This window comes from Parasteatoda tepidariorum, chromosome 4 (genome assembly GCF_982258835.1).
Source record: "Parasteatoda tepidariorum strain Cologne lab strain chromosome 4, Ptep-v5.0, whole genome shotgun sequence".
NCBI classification, from domain to species: Eukaryota; Metazoa; Arthropoda; class Arachnida; order Araneae; family Theridiidae; genus Parasteatoda; species Parasteatoda tepidariorum.
This window is the reverse complement of record NC_141758.1, coordinates 2134155-2151445: the sequence shown is the minus strand read 5'-3', so window position 1 is coordinate 2151445 and position 17291 is coordinate 2134155. Positions and strand designations below refer to the sequence as shown.

Genomic DNA, 17291 nt, shown 5'->3' with positions numbered 1-17291 from the left:
TTCCAACCGTGAGACATGGAGTTGGTTCTGTGATGGCGTGGGGCGCTATATCTACCCGTGGATTGGGGCCTCTCGTTGTCTTGAGGGGGTGGTCAAAGATGACCATTACCAAAGCATTCTCGCAGATCATCCTCACCCTGTGCTTCATACTCTCTTTCCGGGAGAACGTCCAGCGTTCCAAGATGACAACGCCCCTGTTCACACGTCTCACTGTGTTCAAACATGACTAAATGAGCATAATGATGAAGTGGAACATCTAATGTGGTGTTCTCAGTCCCCTGATTTCAATATCATTGAGCCTTTGTGGGGTTTTTTAAAGAAAAAAGTTCGTGCTCGGTTTAATCCTCCGCGCATACTCTCTGAACTCGTGACGGCCCTGCAAGAGGAATGACTGCAAATTCCGCTGAACTTTGTTCAAGACCTTTATTTGTCAATCCCACGTCGAATGCAAGCTGTTATTCAAGCCAAAGGTGGCCCAACTCCTTATTAATAAAATATTTTTATTTTTTCACAGGTGTTCCTATTATTTTGTCCTATACCTGCAGCCTATGACTCACTCTCTAAAAGTGCCATTGGAGCAATTCCATAATTACCACTGGCTGTTAAGATCAAACTTGTTAAAACAAGAATCATATGTGATTGACAAAAACTTTTCTCTCCTATTCAAAGACGCTCCGTAAAGCCCTAAGATTTAATAGAAAGATAATAGAGGTTCTGAGAATTAAGACTTTTTTTTAACCAGTAAAGATTTTTGAAAACTAAGATTAATCAACAATTCATTATTTGTTTAATACTATTTCAGTTATTTTTAAGAAATTAAATGAAATGCCACTATACGTTATTTTAAAAACAAGACTTGAAATAATTTTTTTTTGAAAGTATACATTTATAAAAGAAGAAATCCTTATTATTTCTCATTGTACTTTTCAATTTAGATGCAGAAAATCCTCAGTGGCCATGTCGTATGATTATGCGGCACGTAAAAGATCCCTGGAGTGCCTTATTGGGTCTTGGCATTTCCGGCAAAATTAAATTCCTAGTGCACTTCAGCATACAAATAGAGTCTCGGTGTTGCCATCTAGTGTGGCAGAAACAAGACGTCCAAATTAACATGGCCAACGGTATCTCACCCATTGTGGTGGTCTTGAAAGAGTGGATATCACTTCTGGAGAACGCACTAGGTCTGCTCATTGGGAAGACTGATGGTGCAGCTCATTGGAAATAAAATAATAAACAAAACTTTTCATTTTAAAAATTTCGTCGTGTTGAACTTTTCAATTCAAATATTTGATACAAATTCTCAACGTTTAAATAATTATATATGTTCCTTGAATTTTCATTTCAACTAAATTTAATTAAATAAATTAATAAAGCTAGCTTCTTTTTCAGCATTTGCTTGTACCAAAAACTAATTTTGAACTTGCTAACTTATTGCTGAACTTATATATATATATATATATATATATATATACACCGAAGAGCCGTTACATTATAACCACCCTGCTAATAACATGTAGGACCACCTTTAGCCCTCAAAACTGCTAGCACCCGCAGTGGCATTAATTCCACAAGGTGCTGATAGGTAGTCTGAGGTATCTGGTACCAAACGCTCACCAACTGGTCCTGCAATTCCCTCACATTGCGAGAGGGTAGCGTGGCAGCTTGAATTTGGTTTTCCAAGTAGGACCACAAATGCTATATTGGATTAAGGTCAAGTGAATTTGGGGCCAAGACGTGACTTGAAAGTCACTGGAATGTTCCTCGACGATTCGACCCTTATGACATGGAGCATTATCCTGTTGGTAAACACCATCCCGCGCAGGAGAAACTGTTGCCCTGAATGGGTGAACCTGGTCTGCAACTATGTTCAAGTAGCTTACAAACGTCAGGGAGGTCATAATGTAATGGCTCTTCGGTATATATATATATATATATATATATATAATAAATAAATAAATACATGAAAACACTAAGAAAGTTAAGAAAAACAATAAGTAACATTTATTGCGCTTAAGCTGCAAGTAAACAGCACTCATTAGATAAGTTCAAAATGAGGAATAAAACAAAGAAAAATTATAGACATATGAAAAAAAGGGGGTGGGAAATAATAAGTAAAAAAAACAACAAACATTTTATTTAAAAAAAAAAAAAAAAAAAAAAAAAAAAAAGTGAAATGTTAATTAAAAAACCGGAAAAAAAGCCGGAAAAAAAAGATATAATCTTTTCTTCAGCCCACACGATTATATCCGCAAAACAGAGTGCTTTCTGATATTGTATCAATAAAGCCAAAGCAAAATATATTAATACAATAGTGTGAGGAGCACTCAAAAAAAAAATTTTTTTTTTATAAAATAACTACATAAAAATAGATCATAAAAAGTAAATATAACATGTAAGAACAGATAATAAAATAAAATAAAAAGAAAAAATAAAAAACATTAAAAAGGGGGGACTATAAAGCGAGTAGCAAAATCATAACAACTTACATGGACAGTTATTTTTCAAGAATGATTTAAAAATTTTTTCGCAGAAAGATTGCCAGATTACAAAATATGAAAACAAAAGATGAAAACAAAAGCGCAAATTGAGTGTAACAAAAGGGTTCTAAAGTGTCGTTCTTACTGCACTGCTGAAGTGATTTGTTATTCTGAGTTTTGATTTGTTAGCTACCAAGGATGGGCCCGAAATGGATGTGCACACCCCTTTTTTTCATATGTCTATAATTTTTCTTTGTTTCATTCTTCATTTTGAACTTATATATATATATATATATATATATATATATATATATATATATATATATATATATATATATATATATATATATATATATATATATATATTACTGGCAAAGAATTTGCTTTTAAGCTAAGCTCATAATGTCTAATGTGATCACACTATTAGTTTTAAACAAATTTCAGGTGCACTATTTCAGACTTATTTACAACCATTCATGTTTATTAAGCTTCTGATTGAACGAAAGGAATTAAATAAAATATATTTTACTTTTTTTGTAAAAAGTACTTTAAAGAGAACGAAAGCTTTGGTGTTGAATTAATCGATTAATTGTTTTCGCTTGGATCAACACAATGTGTTGGAGTATATTAAATTTGTGCAGATCATGCAACGTTAAATTGACGATGATTAAACATAATTAGACGGAAAATGGATCTGGAAATGTCTTATTAAAATCTAGGAACAATTCAGACGCTTCGGTTCACGTATGAATCGAATTCGCTTCATTAACAGACTCATTTTAACCGTTTGCGTTTCTGATTCTTATTTTGCACTAATGAAAAAAGCGTGACTTTAAGAGAAACCTGATATTAGGTTAATATATAAATTAAAAGAATTTTTTTTCAGTTAGCTATTAATTTTGTTGAAAAATACAACCAGAAAAGCAAGAATGTAGCACAACTTAAATATTTTATCTAATTAATATGTTTTGATTCATAGGAATATTCAGTTTTTCCAATTTAAGTGCTAAGATTAAATGGCTAGAGTTACCAGTCTTTATTTTGAAAATGAGATGTTGATCCGGGAAAAATTAAGCAAAAGCATTTAAAAAGTTGATGAATAGTAGAATGTTCCGAAATTTTAATTCATTGATTCAGTTTGTTTCATATCGGAAGTGAAGATTTTTAAGGGTTCGAAGGTTTTTTTTTAACAAAAAAGACATAAGAAAGTGATGGTAAAACGAAAAAGAAAAAACTATTTCAGTACTCGTTGTCTTTCAAAATAATCTTATGAAACATAAAAACTTTAATGCCCACCCGACAGAATGCATTTCATAACTATATTTAAATATTCTAATTTTTCAACCCTTCTTCCAATCCTAACATCTAAATAAGCAAAATATTAATTAATTTTTTTTCATCGTCCAGCTGCTGCTCACAACTTTGCCCACACGAAGAACTTTGATTATAAATCTAACAAGTTTCAAGAGATGTCCGCAATATAGTTAAAGTTCTCTGTGTATTGAATTTCAGTAATAATTCATAATCCATCCAGCAGCCATTAAATCACGCAAACCACCGTTGGTATAAAATCAGGACCTTTCAGTATAGTAGACATCAGAAGTATTAAAATTTTTTCCATCTCTGTCGTGAGATAAGATAGAAAACTCATACTTGAATGTAACATTACGTGACTTTCGATCCATAACTTGAGTTTCGTAGAATATACTATTTATTGATCGAAAAAGCAAGTTTTTTCAGCACCGTTTATGTTTAATATTTCTACAAAAAAGAAAGAATCTTTAGAAAGGACTAATATTTTAACGTCTCTCGTGCATAAGTCATAAAGATTGATGCTAAATTGAGAGTTTTGTGCAAGTAAAAAGGGCAGTAAACAAAAAATTTTTCCGGTGACAGCAGAGTTTCTGTTTTAATGTATCATTCTTAGTTTAGTAAATTTGGTGTCTGTTGCTTTTTCCATCACTACATGCAAATTCTTACAAGGTAAGGTTGAACATTTTGAAATTTTCGTAATTCTTGCATTGTTCCATAATTTACTCATGTTTTCGTTAATTTTCATACATTTCTCTTCCTCACGAGTTGCTTCTTGCTTTTTTAATACTTTTTTTTCTTCGAGTTATTTTTGCCATTTACTAATTACATAAATAAAACTACATGCATCCATGTAACATGTGCAACAACAAAAAAACTTACAATAAAATATGGAGTAAAAATATCGATGAATAAAATTTAAACAAATTTAATATGGTAATGAAACGCTTCTTAAATTAAATATTGAAGAGTTATTATAAAATAATGATATGCGAAGAAAGGATCACCCTGAATAGCTTTCGATCTAATGATACAATCTTCACGTTCTAGGACTCAGTCTAAATGGCTTAAGGTGGTGATTTCAAATAAGTTACTTAATAAGTGCAAACGATATTTTAAGTAACGAAATCAGACGTAAAAATGTACTTTCTATGAATAAACATACCTTTTTTTTCCAGACGAATTCGGATTTTTGACCCCCCAAAATATAAGGGGCAGTCGCATTCTAGAAAATAGGGTTCCCAAGTTATGTCAGGAGAATACTCCAAAGTTTGGACTCCTTAGTGTTAATTTTACTTTTTGCGTAGTTCGCTATACCTCGAAAACGTTTGAACCGCATTGAAACTCTTTTGCACACGATTATAAAATTCGCTTATCCAAAGAGAATTTCCTGCAAAAAATAAATTTTAATATATATTTATTATTTTTTATTATTGTATTTAATAAAGGTCGAAAGAATTTTGAATTGTAAGGTATACAAATGTTTAGATCATTTTAAAGAATATAATTTTGCAAGGAAAAATACAGAATTTGAGCAAAGATTGAGTGGTCGAATAGTTTCTGAGAAATCAAATTTTAAATACCTGAAACTTTTGAAATTTAATTTCTGTTTAAATATTCGACAGATTTTGCTCAAATTTTGTATTTTGCCATAAGAAATTGCATTCTTTAAAATATTGCAAAAATTTTATACTTTACAATTCAATTTTTTATTTTGCTCAGTGTACCTACATGAACGTAAGGTTTACTGAAAAGACAATTCTTTATAAATTTAAAATGTGTTATACATTTCAGTGATTGATTTGAATTATTTTCTGAATGCAGAAAATGCAGACCTTGCAGGCGAGTGAGTGACCATCGGTGGACAAATGGAGACCTGAACATGTCCACCTCCAATGCAGACGGCGGACGAGGGGATTCCACAACAGTTGAAGACAAAACATTCAACGAGACACAAAAGGTAACTTTTCTCACTTGTTGTCTAATAATGGTGTCAATAAATTTTTTATTGGCTGAAAAATCACGTGGTAGCATCCAGTTTTCCCACATTAATTTCCATTCTGATTTGGTTGTCATCACCATAAAATTGATACAAGTCATAAAGTTATTTTTTTCCTATAAATATTTTTGTTTTACTAGTTTAAAGGTTAAAATTACATGTACTCTTGTTATGACGTTTTTTATTTTGTTTGATGTCTAAATTAAGAGTTTAGGAGGATTGTTTTTATTATTACTAGAATAATGTAATTCTACGTTACATTTCGAGATAAAGTTATTTAAATAGGTGTCTGATCTAATAAACCGTTTTACAACTATTATCTTTTGGTGTAAATGACATTAATATACTATTATGAATGACGGTTAAAGAGATTCGTTAAATGATTTAGAACTTAAACTTTCAGCTTCATGCACAAAGTGATGAAAGCAAAAATTGTATTTAAAATATACATCCGTCTGTTTGGTAAGCAAAAATGTTAAATGACAATTGTGAACTCACCAAATTTGTTATAACAATCAATATACTTTTAATTTTAAATGTTATTTCAAAAAATGACTACTTAGAAAAATTATTTACCTCCACGTGGGAAGTGGAGTGTTCCTGTTAGTAGATTTAATTTTTAAATGAATAATTTCAACTGTTTAATGCACAAGAAATTATTGCGAAGCAATCGTCGGTGTTGGTGAGCGTAAGCGAACAGGGGGGCCCTTAGTATTGGTTATTCATGCGACGCCGATGAAATGTTTTCATTATTACAATCCTAAAGAAATAAATGCATAGCTTAGATAGCTATGATGATTATTCAACTATTAATGCTTGGTTTACATATTCAGATCAACTTCTCTGGCTTGATCAGTTAATTATTTTACTATCATTATCCGTGTGGTATAAATATTGCAGAAATCTAGAATACTAGTGGGCTGCGCCTCCTGCTCGCTAGCGCTCGCCAACCCCCGAAAACTGCTACGCAATCTTATATGGTTTGCTTTGCAAACCAAGCTCGCTTCGCTAGCTACTAACTTAGGTACATTGCAAATGCACAAGATTCTAAGAATTCAAAACAATCATTCAAATCCATATAAAAACTTTTTTTTAAAAAAAAAAATCTTTTAGTAAATACTAAGTGATTAAAATAATTTTGAATTCAAATAAATGACATGTAATTCGTTAAACCTATTAGAAATGTGCTATAGTATAATTCGTGATATAAATCAAAAATCGTCAAATATATTCGTAACATATAAATTCGTGAAAAAAAGCGCTTTCGACAAAATACTAAAATAGAGATCTATCGACAAAGACTACTCACTTCTGCCTAGCTTAAGAGAATGAGATTGCCGCAGCTGATGCTCTCTGGTTATTTCAGTTTCCGTTTTTAGAAGTGTTATACGTTGAGCCACCTCACATAGATTTGGCATGTGACATTTTTAGTAGCAATCATGGGTCGATTCGCCATGTAAGAGAAATAGTAACGTAAACAAAATAAAGAAAACGTTGCCACCGGCGGAAAAGAAATACAGCCAAAATTTGGGAGCCACGTAAGAGAATTATATATACTAGATTCTGGGTTGACATCTCTTAATACCATTCTGGCTGGCGTCACCTATAATGAAAAGCAGTACAACAAGCAGACGATGATATTTTCAGCACTACATGCAGACGATGATTTTGGAGCTTCTCGATATTGATTGTTTGGTTATGAGAAGGCGTTTGGAGATGAGTATGAACTATTGTCGGATTGATACGGAAACTATTGTCGGAGGAAAATGTAAAACTATTGTCGATAAAAAAGTTGAACTACCCGTTACTTGAGCAAACAATTATTGAATATCATAGACCAAAGAATTTACACTATTTGTTTCTGATGTCCTAACGTGAAATGATTTGTATGGAATGTCATCTTAATGAATTAGAATGGATGCGAAATCTTCATAATGTAAATAAATGTCTTTATTATAAAATAAAAAAAACTATCCTAACACTCGTCGCAGTACGCGCGTCAAAAAAGTAAAATAATGGTAGGTATTTCATTCATATTCCATTACTCAATTAATTCTTTTTAAATTAAAAAAAGAGAACAAGAATACAAATTTTCGTGCAAGTGAATAGTCGGTATCCGTAATGGTGCTCTTGTTGAAACAAACACCTTCATTGAAATATAAAAATATAGAAAGGACCGACAGTAAATCAAATCAAATCTATCAAATTTATGGAAGAGAAGATTAATTATATCTTTTATTATTCTAATAAGTGAAATTTATGAGGGTATGGATTTCTTTGGATTGAGCTCTATTATTCCAGAAATCGTTAAACGGCAGGATTGAAAGCTGTCAAATAGGTTATGGAGATGTCAAATAGGCTATAAAGATCATTTCTCAAAGTTTCAGGAATTTCTGCCAAAACATCATTGACTCCCTCCTATCTATTTTGTTTAAAAAAAAAAGGGAATTAATATAAAGTTCCTTATCATTCATCTTAAAAGAAAATTTTTTATTAACAATTATAAATATTTCAATTTGTGAAGGCTTACAATAGAGGAGACACCCTTAAGCCGAGATAGTCATCGTAGAGCAGTGTCGTAGTAGGTCAAGGGTGCAACATCCCTGAGAATCTTACCAGAGGGGTCATTTAAATGATATAAATTTGATAATATAAATTAAATATAAATTTGAAATGAACAGTGCATAAAATTTTAAAAATATGATCGAATATTCAAATACTAAGACTTAGTGGTTGGTGAGACTCATCTTGAATATCCTATTTTATTATGACAGATTATATTTTAAGTTATGAAATAAGACACAAAAACGTATTTAATCTGAATAAGAATATCTTTTTTTATAAAAACATTTTTGACTTCCAAAATGAGAGGAGTGTCTGAAAATGGAGTCCCCATAGTTCAGTTAGTTTAGGAAGTAGTTAGGAAGTGTGAATTCTTTCATGTTAATCTCGATTTTTTTTTCTTCATATTTTGCCTTTTTAAAGGAAATGTATTTATAAATTTTCATCTTTTGACAGCTAATCGACCGTTTTCTAACAAATTATGGATTTTTTTCATTTATACCTGCGTTTATTAAAATGGTATAAACAAATATGTGTCTTAAAATTCTACTCACTTAGATTATTAATAAAATGAAGAACAAAAAAATTCTTTTTTGCATGAATGAGCACTGTTTTTATAATGTTCCGATTTAGAGAAATGCTCAAAACGATAAACTAGCAGTATGGGGCTCTAATCTTATCTCGGAATTTTACGCAATTTTGTTAAGATATAATAGTGGTTTGAAATATCATATGATAACCATGGCTAAAAGTAAGACGGTAAAGAATAAAAACTGGCAGCAAAAAAAACGTGAAAGAAAAATAAGCTTTTACTATTTTTAATTCTATACTATTCATAACTGATTACCTTATTTTTAGAGTAAAAAAAGTCGTAAATATATGCTTTGACTGGAAAGAAGTATCTAGGTATTTATGGATGTATTAATCTTTCCGTAAACAAGCTACAATGAAATAATTTTTCTATCAGTTTTCTTTTCTCTTTTCCTTGTTGATATACATTGACATTCATCCCTGATGCAGGAATGCTACAGGTGACTAAAAACGTAAAAAGTGGTCGAAACTCCGTTCACTTTTATTTATTTATGATCTCTTTCATTATTAATTCGCAATTACCACTATCAATGACATTTCCGATTATTCATTAAAACAAAAACATTCCTCTTTCAATAGTAAACTAATAAAAGTATGCAGTTAAAAGTTGCTCATTTTAATTTCTTTCAATAAAATTTTGAAATTTAGAGTCAGTATTTTTTGCATTCTTAATCGCTCGTGGCAACCCTGCTAATGCCTATCTTTCTGCTTTCGTCTGCTTTTAAAGTCCCCATAAACACTCCATTTTTTAATGTTTAAGTATTCGTTTTTCAGGAAGATGTTGGGCGTCCTTCCGCTGCCTCATCGTCCACTGTGGCATCCATCCTTCGCCGGAGGATGTCCTGGGGAATGTGTCCACTCTTCAGAAACGCTTTCTGGGATCCCAGCCTGGAGGATGCCTACCAGAAGTACTCGCACAGGCAGAGAAGAAGATCATTGGTCGTCGTCAATCTCATGGATATCATCTTAAAAGTGAGTTGCTGCTCTTTTCCTTCAGAATCGAATATTTAAGAAAGTGGAAAATCGACAACTAAGCAAACGTTAATATTTTAATACTTTTGTTACCACCACTACATTTACATTAATATTTCACTGAAAATGTTATCGTATAAAAGTAAAAATACTGAGATCTTGAGATCTCCCTGTCCGCTGGGCAGAAAAAAAAACACTGCACGGCGTGGAGGTAGTGGGTTAGATTCCCACAGTAGCCCTGGATGTGCTGTTCTTCTCTATGTTGTTCTATCTGTTCTTCTGCTGGACAAAGGCTTATAATCCTAAATTGAGCACATAATCCTGCAAATGTACGTAATAAAGCAATAAAGTAAAAATACTTCTAAATGTTGAAAGGGTATATCTAATAAGAAGAAAACCCTTACGAGCAGTTTCTTATCAAAGTTTTTAAAACTCTAATTGAAATAGTATTGCAACACTTTACGCAAACCATACTTTAAGTAAAATTAAGGAAAATAAGCTACTAATATTTGAAAGATAAATACTCAGAGCTGTTAAAGAAAACAGTGTTTGTCGGATTCAGTACAATTATGTATTATACAGAAGCAACCAAACCCAATTTCAGTTATTAAATCTTAGAAAATAAGATGACTGGGTCCCATTTATAAAAAGGGCCAAGTTAAGAAGCTGAATTTTGAAAAGTTTACATGCAACCAAAATAAGAGAAGACCAAACACGAGGTGGATCTTAAGACCATGGATGGCATCAATGGATGGAGTGTCTTATCGAGCCAGAGGGAAATCCTGATCTGCACTTAGCTGTCATGCTATTGGAAGGAGAATATACGTTAAAAATATATTTATTTTAGTTTCCATCCTACTTTAAAAACAACAATTGGAAATTTTTAGCTGAATATATTGTAAATTATTAACATGTCCTATAGACCGAAAACTTAATGAAAAATGTCTTTTATCACATTTTATTCTCAGTATGATGCTGCATCTTAGTTGTTGTTCTTTGTTGTAAAGTGTTGAACTAGTTTAATCTGCCTACAACTATAATACATAAGTTCGTATAAGACACCACTTTTTTTCCATCTATCCCGCGGTGGCTCCATCATCACTGATGTTCCCCACTCCACGAAGATTACTATCCAATCTTGTAGAGTTTGCATTGCAAACCGTGTTCGCTGCTCTCGCAATTAAGCTAAATCTAATTTGAAATTTAGTCTAGCATAAAATTTGAAAAAATTAAATCAATAATTCCTCTTTAAAAATTAAAATTTTTTGTTAATGAAATAATATAATTTACTGAAATAAAAATGTTTAAATTTAAATCAATGATGTACTGTCGTAGAACTTGCAGAAACAAAACAATAATAATGCTTTTAAGAAGCAATTACTATTAAAAATTCAAAGCTTTGTCAGAAACACAGTTATAAACTTCAGAATTTTGAGCTATCACTGTATAGGTGTCAAATGACGTAACTGTTAGGAAGTTAAATTTAAATTTCATGCAATAGCAGCTTACTTTCAGAAACTAAACATTAACTATACTGTTCAAAAACAAAAGAGCATGAATAATACTTATTTTTCAATTAATAAAATTATTATAAGACCTGCATAAGCATAATTAAATCATAGCATCGAATAATTTATTTGTTGATATGAACTCTTCGCTTTTAACCTTTCAATTTTTTTCACCTTATACATATAAAAAAGCAGTGGAACATATGAAAAATACTATGGACAAAAGAGGGGGGCGAAACTTTATGGAACATAGCAGAAGCTTATTAATTTATATGTATTATTGTTAGAAATTTGCATTTAGTAAGTTTACATGATAAAATAAGTTTTAAAAGTTTGCGTTTTGGCTTACACGTTGCATCCCCCTATTCTGGCATTTTAAGTAGCGGTAAGCATTTTGTTTTAATATGCCGGTTGTATCATCATGAAATAAATTGAATGACTCTAAGTTCAAATCTTCCTGCAATGTAAGGAAAATACAGGGTGTTTTTTAATAGACATTTTCAAAGTCCTGAAAGGTTAATTGTGAAAAATACAAAGCATTTTTAAACTCTGAACTCGTGAGTTCATGGACTGCATAGAATGAATTAAAATTATTAGAATCCAATTTGCTTGTCTAATGGAGCTCGGATGTAATCACTTTTCTATAGGCGATATTTTTTTGTTTGTTTAAACATACCTTTTCAGACTTGTAAGGTCAATTAAGGCTTATAAACTCTTTTCAACTAGAAGAATAGATAGCAAAATACAGAGACGGACAGTACAAAGATAAATTCGGGGTAGCAAGTAGATTCGAACCCACTACCTCCACCCTTTGCACACGTGTTTGGCGGACGATACCGCTCGGTCAGGGGGGCCTCTCTTGGAGAGTTTCATAATTTTAGCATTATATTAAGAGTATATTTATTAAGAAGAAGTTGTTAACAGTTTCGATATTTTTTTTAACTTTATTTTTAGAAAAAACTCTCATAAGCATTTACTGATAATCAAAAGGTGAAAAAAAGTGTCGAATCAGAGACAAATAAAAGTTCCGTTTTAAAATATCGTAAAGATCTGTAAAAATATCGGAAATTTTTTACTTATTAAAACTTCACAATTATTCTGCGACGCTCTTGTTTCTGTCTGCGTAGGATTATTTAAACAGATAAACATCACTAATTTTTCCAAAATAAATAAGATTTACAAAGCAAAATAAAGAAAACAAGTTGTTAAAAAAATTTCTTTATTTGTATCCCTGTTCCTGTCATAACCATTATTGACAATTTTCGTTAAAAAAATTTTTTGCTTAATTTTATAGATTTGAGGAACACATCAAGTAAGAAAATATTTGCTTTTGCTATATAAGTGGACTTTATATAAACTATAGTAGTATATTGGACGCGGATTTTATTCTTTACTGACAGTATTTACAGACTTAATAAAAAACATACTAACTTTCAGCCTGATAGAACATTTCTTTTTTGTTAGAACTCTCAGAAAAAGAAAGACTCTCTTTAGAGTAGCATCTTAAGCTAAAAGAATAAACACAAGAAAGAACTTAATAAAAGATCTCTTCTGACAAGCAAAGATTCAATTCTTCTTTTATAGAAAGAGTGGATTTTGCTTGCGAAAGACAATATGTTTGTTTTCCCTCCTTAAAATGTTTTTGGAAAAAATATTTTTTTTATCCCCGAGAACGAACAATTCAATTTTCTACTTATTTGGAATTCCTTAGAAATAAACTTAATTAAACATGCATTCGAAGAAGTTCAATTACAGTGAAATTCTCAGGTATGTCGGTTATGGTTGTTATGCAAATAAACTAAAATTCTCCTTTTAAGCCTTTCGGTCCTAATTTAATTTAATTTATTTTTACATTACTTTCACAACAAAGTGATATCATCTGGAAGTAAATCAAGTATTAAGAATTCTCATCCTAAATGCTGATTAAAAGTGTTTAAAATAACTTATGCGGCAATTCTGTTACTTTCGCTTCTACAATGCACTCTTATAACAGCATTTTTTACTTTTTGCAATTTTCATTTTTAAATTTAAAGATATTAATAAGAACCTGTTTCAAATCTTTCAGAAATTGTATTTTTTTTTGTTCTACTATATTATTTACACAGTACTATATAACTGGTGGTAAAGTTTGAATGCTTAATTACATTTTGAACAACAATATTTCAAAAAATTTCTGAATTTCTTATGCAAGACTAAGTTTAAGGCCATAAATTATATGTTACTTATTAACTTGATCATCCATTATATGTTTACAATCAAGATTAATCCATTATATGGTTTCTACCTTTAAGAAAAGGTATTTATTATCTCTCTAGACTAAAAATCCGTAAACGCAGCTACTGTCTTGAATGTTCTACCTTACCTTACTTTTTCCTGACTTAGAAATCCATGACTTAGAAATTCGATATTACGAATGTGTGCGTGAAAAAATGAAGAAAAAATGATTAAATGTTAAACCTGTAAACCTGTAATAAAAATATTATTAGGGCCATTCTGAAGACCACAGTAATTCAACTACCAAAGTTGAAATTTGACGTGTGGAAAGGGCCAATTTTTATTTATGAATTTGACACAAGTTTTCAAAATTAAAATTTGTTCGAAAGTTATGGCAATTTATACTAACTAAACTCATGTTTGTGAAAATTGCAACACCATGAAGGACTTACGCGAGTGAGCTGAAATTTTCAGGAAATGCAAAGTAGAGCATGATATGTAAATGATTAGAATTTCAGACCCGTAGCGCATGCGTATGCTGAGCAGCGCCCTCTGAGCGGCGGATGGATCTGAATAAATAGACGGCTGTAGCTAAGCGAGTATGGTTATCGGTGGTTATCTGCCAGTGGTAAACGTTAGCTTAGTCATTACTTATGCCTATTCGACGAAAGAGAGCAAGATTTCAACAACTTACGGAGTTCAAACGGGGGAGAATCATCGGCCTTCGTGAAGTTGGATTATCTTATCGTGCCGAGCCGCTCGTGTGCAGCAGCACAGTAATGCGTGTTTGAAAGCAGTGGATGGACGAGTGTCGGACAACTCGGAAATCCGGGAGTGGACCCCGAACTGTCACGTCAGCTCGCGATGATAGACACCTGTTCGGCGTTGCCCTAACAGCTCCCCCTGGACAACTGGCAGCACAGTGGTCAATAGCTACAGGTGTTTCATTGTGTGCTTTATCAATTCGTAGACGTCTGCTTTTGTGTGGACTGCGCGCAAGGACTCCTTTATACAGGATCCCCCTCACGCTAAACCTTCGCCGCCTGCGGCTGCAATGGACCAACCAGCATAGGGACTGGCGTGCTGATTGGCAGCATGTCGTGTTCTGACAGATCTCACTTCAATTTGTGGTACCATGATGGCCGCATTCGTGTCAGACGGTATGCCGGTGAACGCCATCTTCCGGAGTGCGTTATCGAACGCCACAGTGGACGAACTCCCGGAGTTATGGTCTGGGGTGCCATAGCATATCATGGACGATCTCAATTGCTACGAATTGTGGGTAAACTGAACAGCAACCGGTACATCAGTGAAGTTCTACAACCCCAAGCTGTTCCCTTCCTTCAAGCCTTGCCAGGTGCTGTATTTCAACAGGGCAATGCCCGCCCTCATATTGCTAGGACTGTTCAATCCTTCCTTGCATCGTGACAGGTACAACGTCTTCCTTGGCCGGCGTATTCCCCGGATATTTCGCCGATTGAACATGTGTGGGATTTCGTTGGTCAGCGTCTCGCTCGTAATCCTTGTCCTGCTGCTTCTACAGACGAATTTTGGGTACGCATACAAACAGTATGGAATTCTCTTCCTCAGACAGACATTCAAAGTATGCTTGACTCCATGCCACGTCGTGTAGCAGCACTTATTGCGGATCGTGGTGGCTACACAAAATACTGATTTCGATCTCTGTTTATTGTTTGTTTGCTTTGAAAGTTTAATCATTTATTTGTACCACTACCACTCAACTGTGTATTAAATTTCATTCAATTATGACGATTCCTTCATGGTACTGCAATTTTCACAAACAGGAGTTTATATTACAGGCTGCAGTAAAAAAACTCTTCGGACGAATATTTTTAATGTAACTTTATTAAAAATAAGTAAATGAAGAAAACGAAACGAATAATAAGAGTAGATTTTAAATTTTTCAATGTATCCGCGATGTAAAATTCAGCAATGAACCGCAGGATTTTAAATCTATCGATCGCTTTAAGGAGTTCAAACTTACGTGTGGTATAGAGAAGGTTGTCGACGCATATTAAACAAACGCTCACATTGTCGTTTTTCTTGCTTAAACAATTCTAAAATAGCATAGCATCAGCTTGAGATTCTAAAAAAGTCAAAGAAAAATTAGAACAGAACTCAGAACCTATGCAGTATTAACTGATTCGTCCGATTTTCGGGACACAGAATGGGGGAATGAGTGTCATTGGAAGGAATGGGGTTGTCAAGACCAAATAGTTAAGCTATGAGTGGGAAATCATTCAGTTGAACATATGATGAAATCGATGGAAAATTCAACATAACTGAGATTAAACTAGATTAGAATATAATAATATTTACTGGGGATCAGAATATTATTATCATTTACGCTGTTGTAATAAAATAGAAAAAAATAGAGAAAATATATGCCACTATTTACATATTTACACGAGATTGAAAAGAAAACTGTTAACGACAGAGAAAAGGTTATATAGTCCGGCAACCACTCTGTCTGTGACTCTGTTATAGTAATGAACCAGGTGTCCTGGAAATACCACTAGTTTTCAAATAAAAATATGTTGAACTAAGTAATACATTGTTAAGTATTTAATAATTAAAGTAATGGGCAAAAAGAAATGAGCACTCGAATTAAATGAACATTCGAATTTTCTATTCTATGATGCAACAAATTTATCCGAGTTTCTTTGCCGGCCACTGTACTGTATTTTCCTGATTCATCTCCTGGACCTCTCTTGAACGTACATTTCTTGCAGGTGTCTCTCGTGAGTTTCGCCTACCTGAGGGATGGACTGCATGGATTGATGAGTGTCAACCTGTGGGCTCAGGTTCTTCCATACCTAGTCATGAATTTCCTGTTGTGTTTCTGTGCCTGCAGTCGGTGCTTCTCTCACAACTATCTGCACTGGGGTGCCCTCATCACCTGCCTACTTCTCAACCTACAAGGTGAGTACTATACCGGTAATACAGGGTGTTCCGTAATAACCACCCAGAATATTTTTTTTTAAATGAAGTCACCACTAAAAGTCACAAAATAATAAATATGTAAAAAAGGGAAGAAATAAAATCCTTTCTTAGCAATTGGGAGATTATTTCTGAAGTCTTAAAAATCAAACTAGGGGTAGAAATAATTAAAAATCTGATTATTTGATCAGTAGGACAGTGACGTACTCGCCTTCCGTTCTTAATTTTTCTTTCTTAAATAAACTCTTTTTAGACCATTATAATGTTTCCCATGTTATTATTAGCCTCGATAGTGATTGGTCAGATTTCAGAAGCATTTTTTTTTTCTCTCTCTCATATATAATTACCGTAAAATGGAGTTGGTTGACTTTTTAAAAGTGTTTTTTTTTAAACGTTATCTCGTTTTTTTGTTTTGTATTTATTTTTCTTTATTTGTATTGACCCACTACAAGGCTTGGTTGAGTTTCTCCGATAACGGCATTGGACGGGGTTTGATTTCTCTGTGGTTGTCTGATTGGATTACATTTCCCCAATCTTGTCTTAGTGGTTCGGAATATACATAGTGTCTCAAGCAGTTTCAGAGCCGATGAAGTCCAGATATTGTGGGATGTTCACCATCTGAGCCTTGATCTAAATTGTGATATAGCATTGTCGTTTTCGGATCGACTTCATGGGTTAATCGACACTCTTGAAAAA

At 32.8% G+C, this 17291-nt stretch overlaps 1 protein-coding gene across 1 annotated transcript in view; it reads left to right on the top strand.

The window, feature by feature from the left end:
- LOC107439048 (adenylate cyclase type 8) overlaps positions 1-17291 on the top strand; it is a 184826-nt gene that overhangs the window by 60101 nt on the left and 107434 nt on the right. Inside the window, 3 exon segments of the mRNA XM_087160509.1 lie at positions 5613-5748; positions 9715-9912; positions 16388-16577. Of these exon segments, the coding sequence (XP_087016635.1) occupies positions 5613-5748; positions 9715-9912; positions 16388-16577 (524 nt within the window).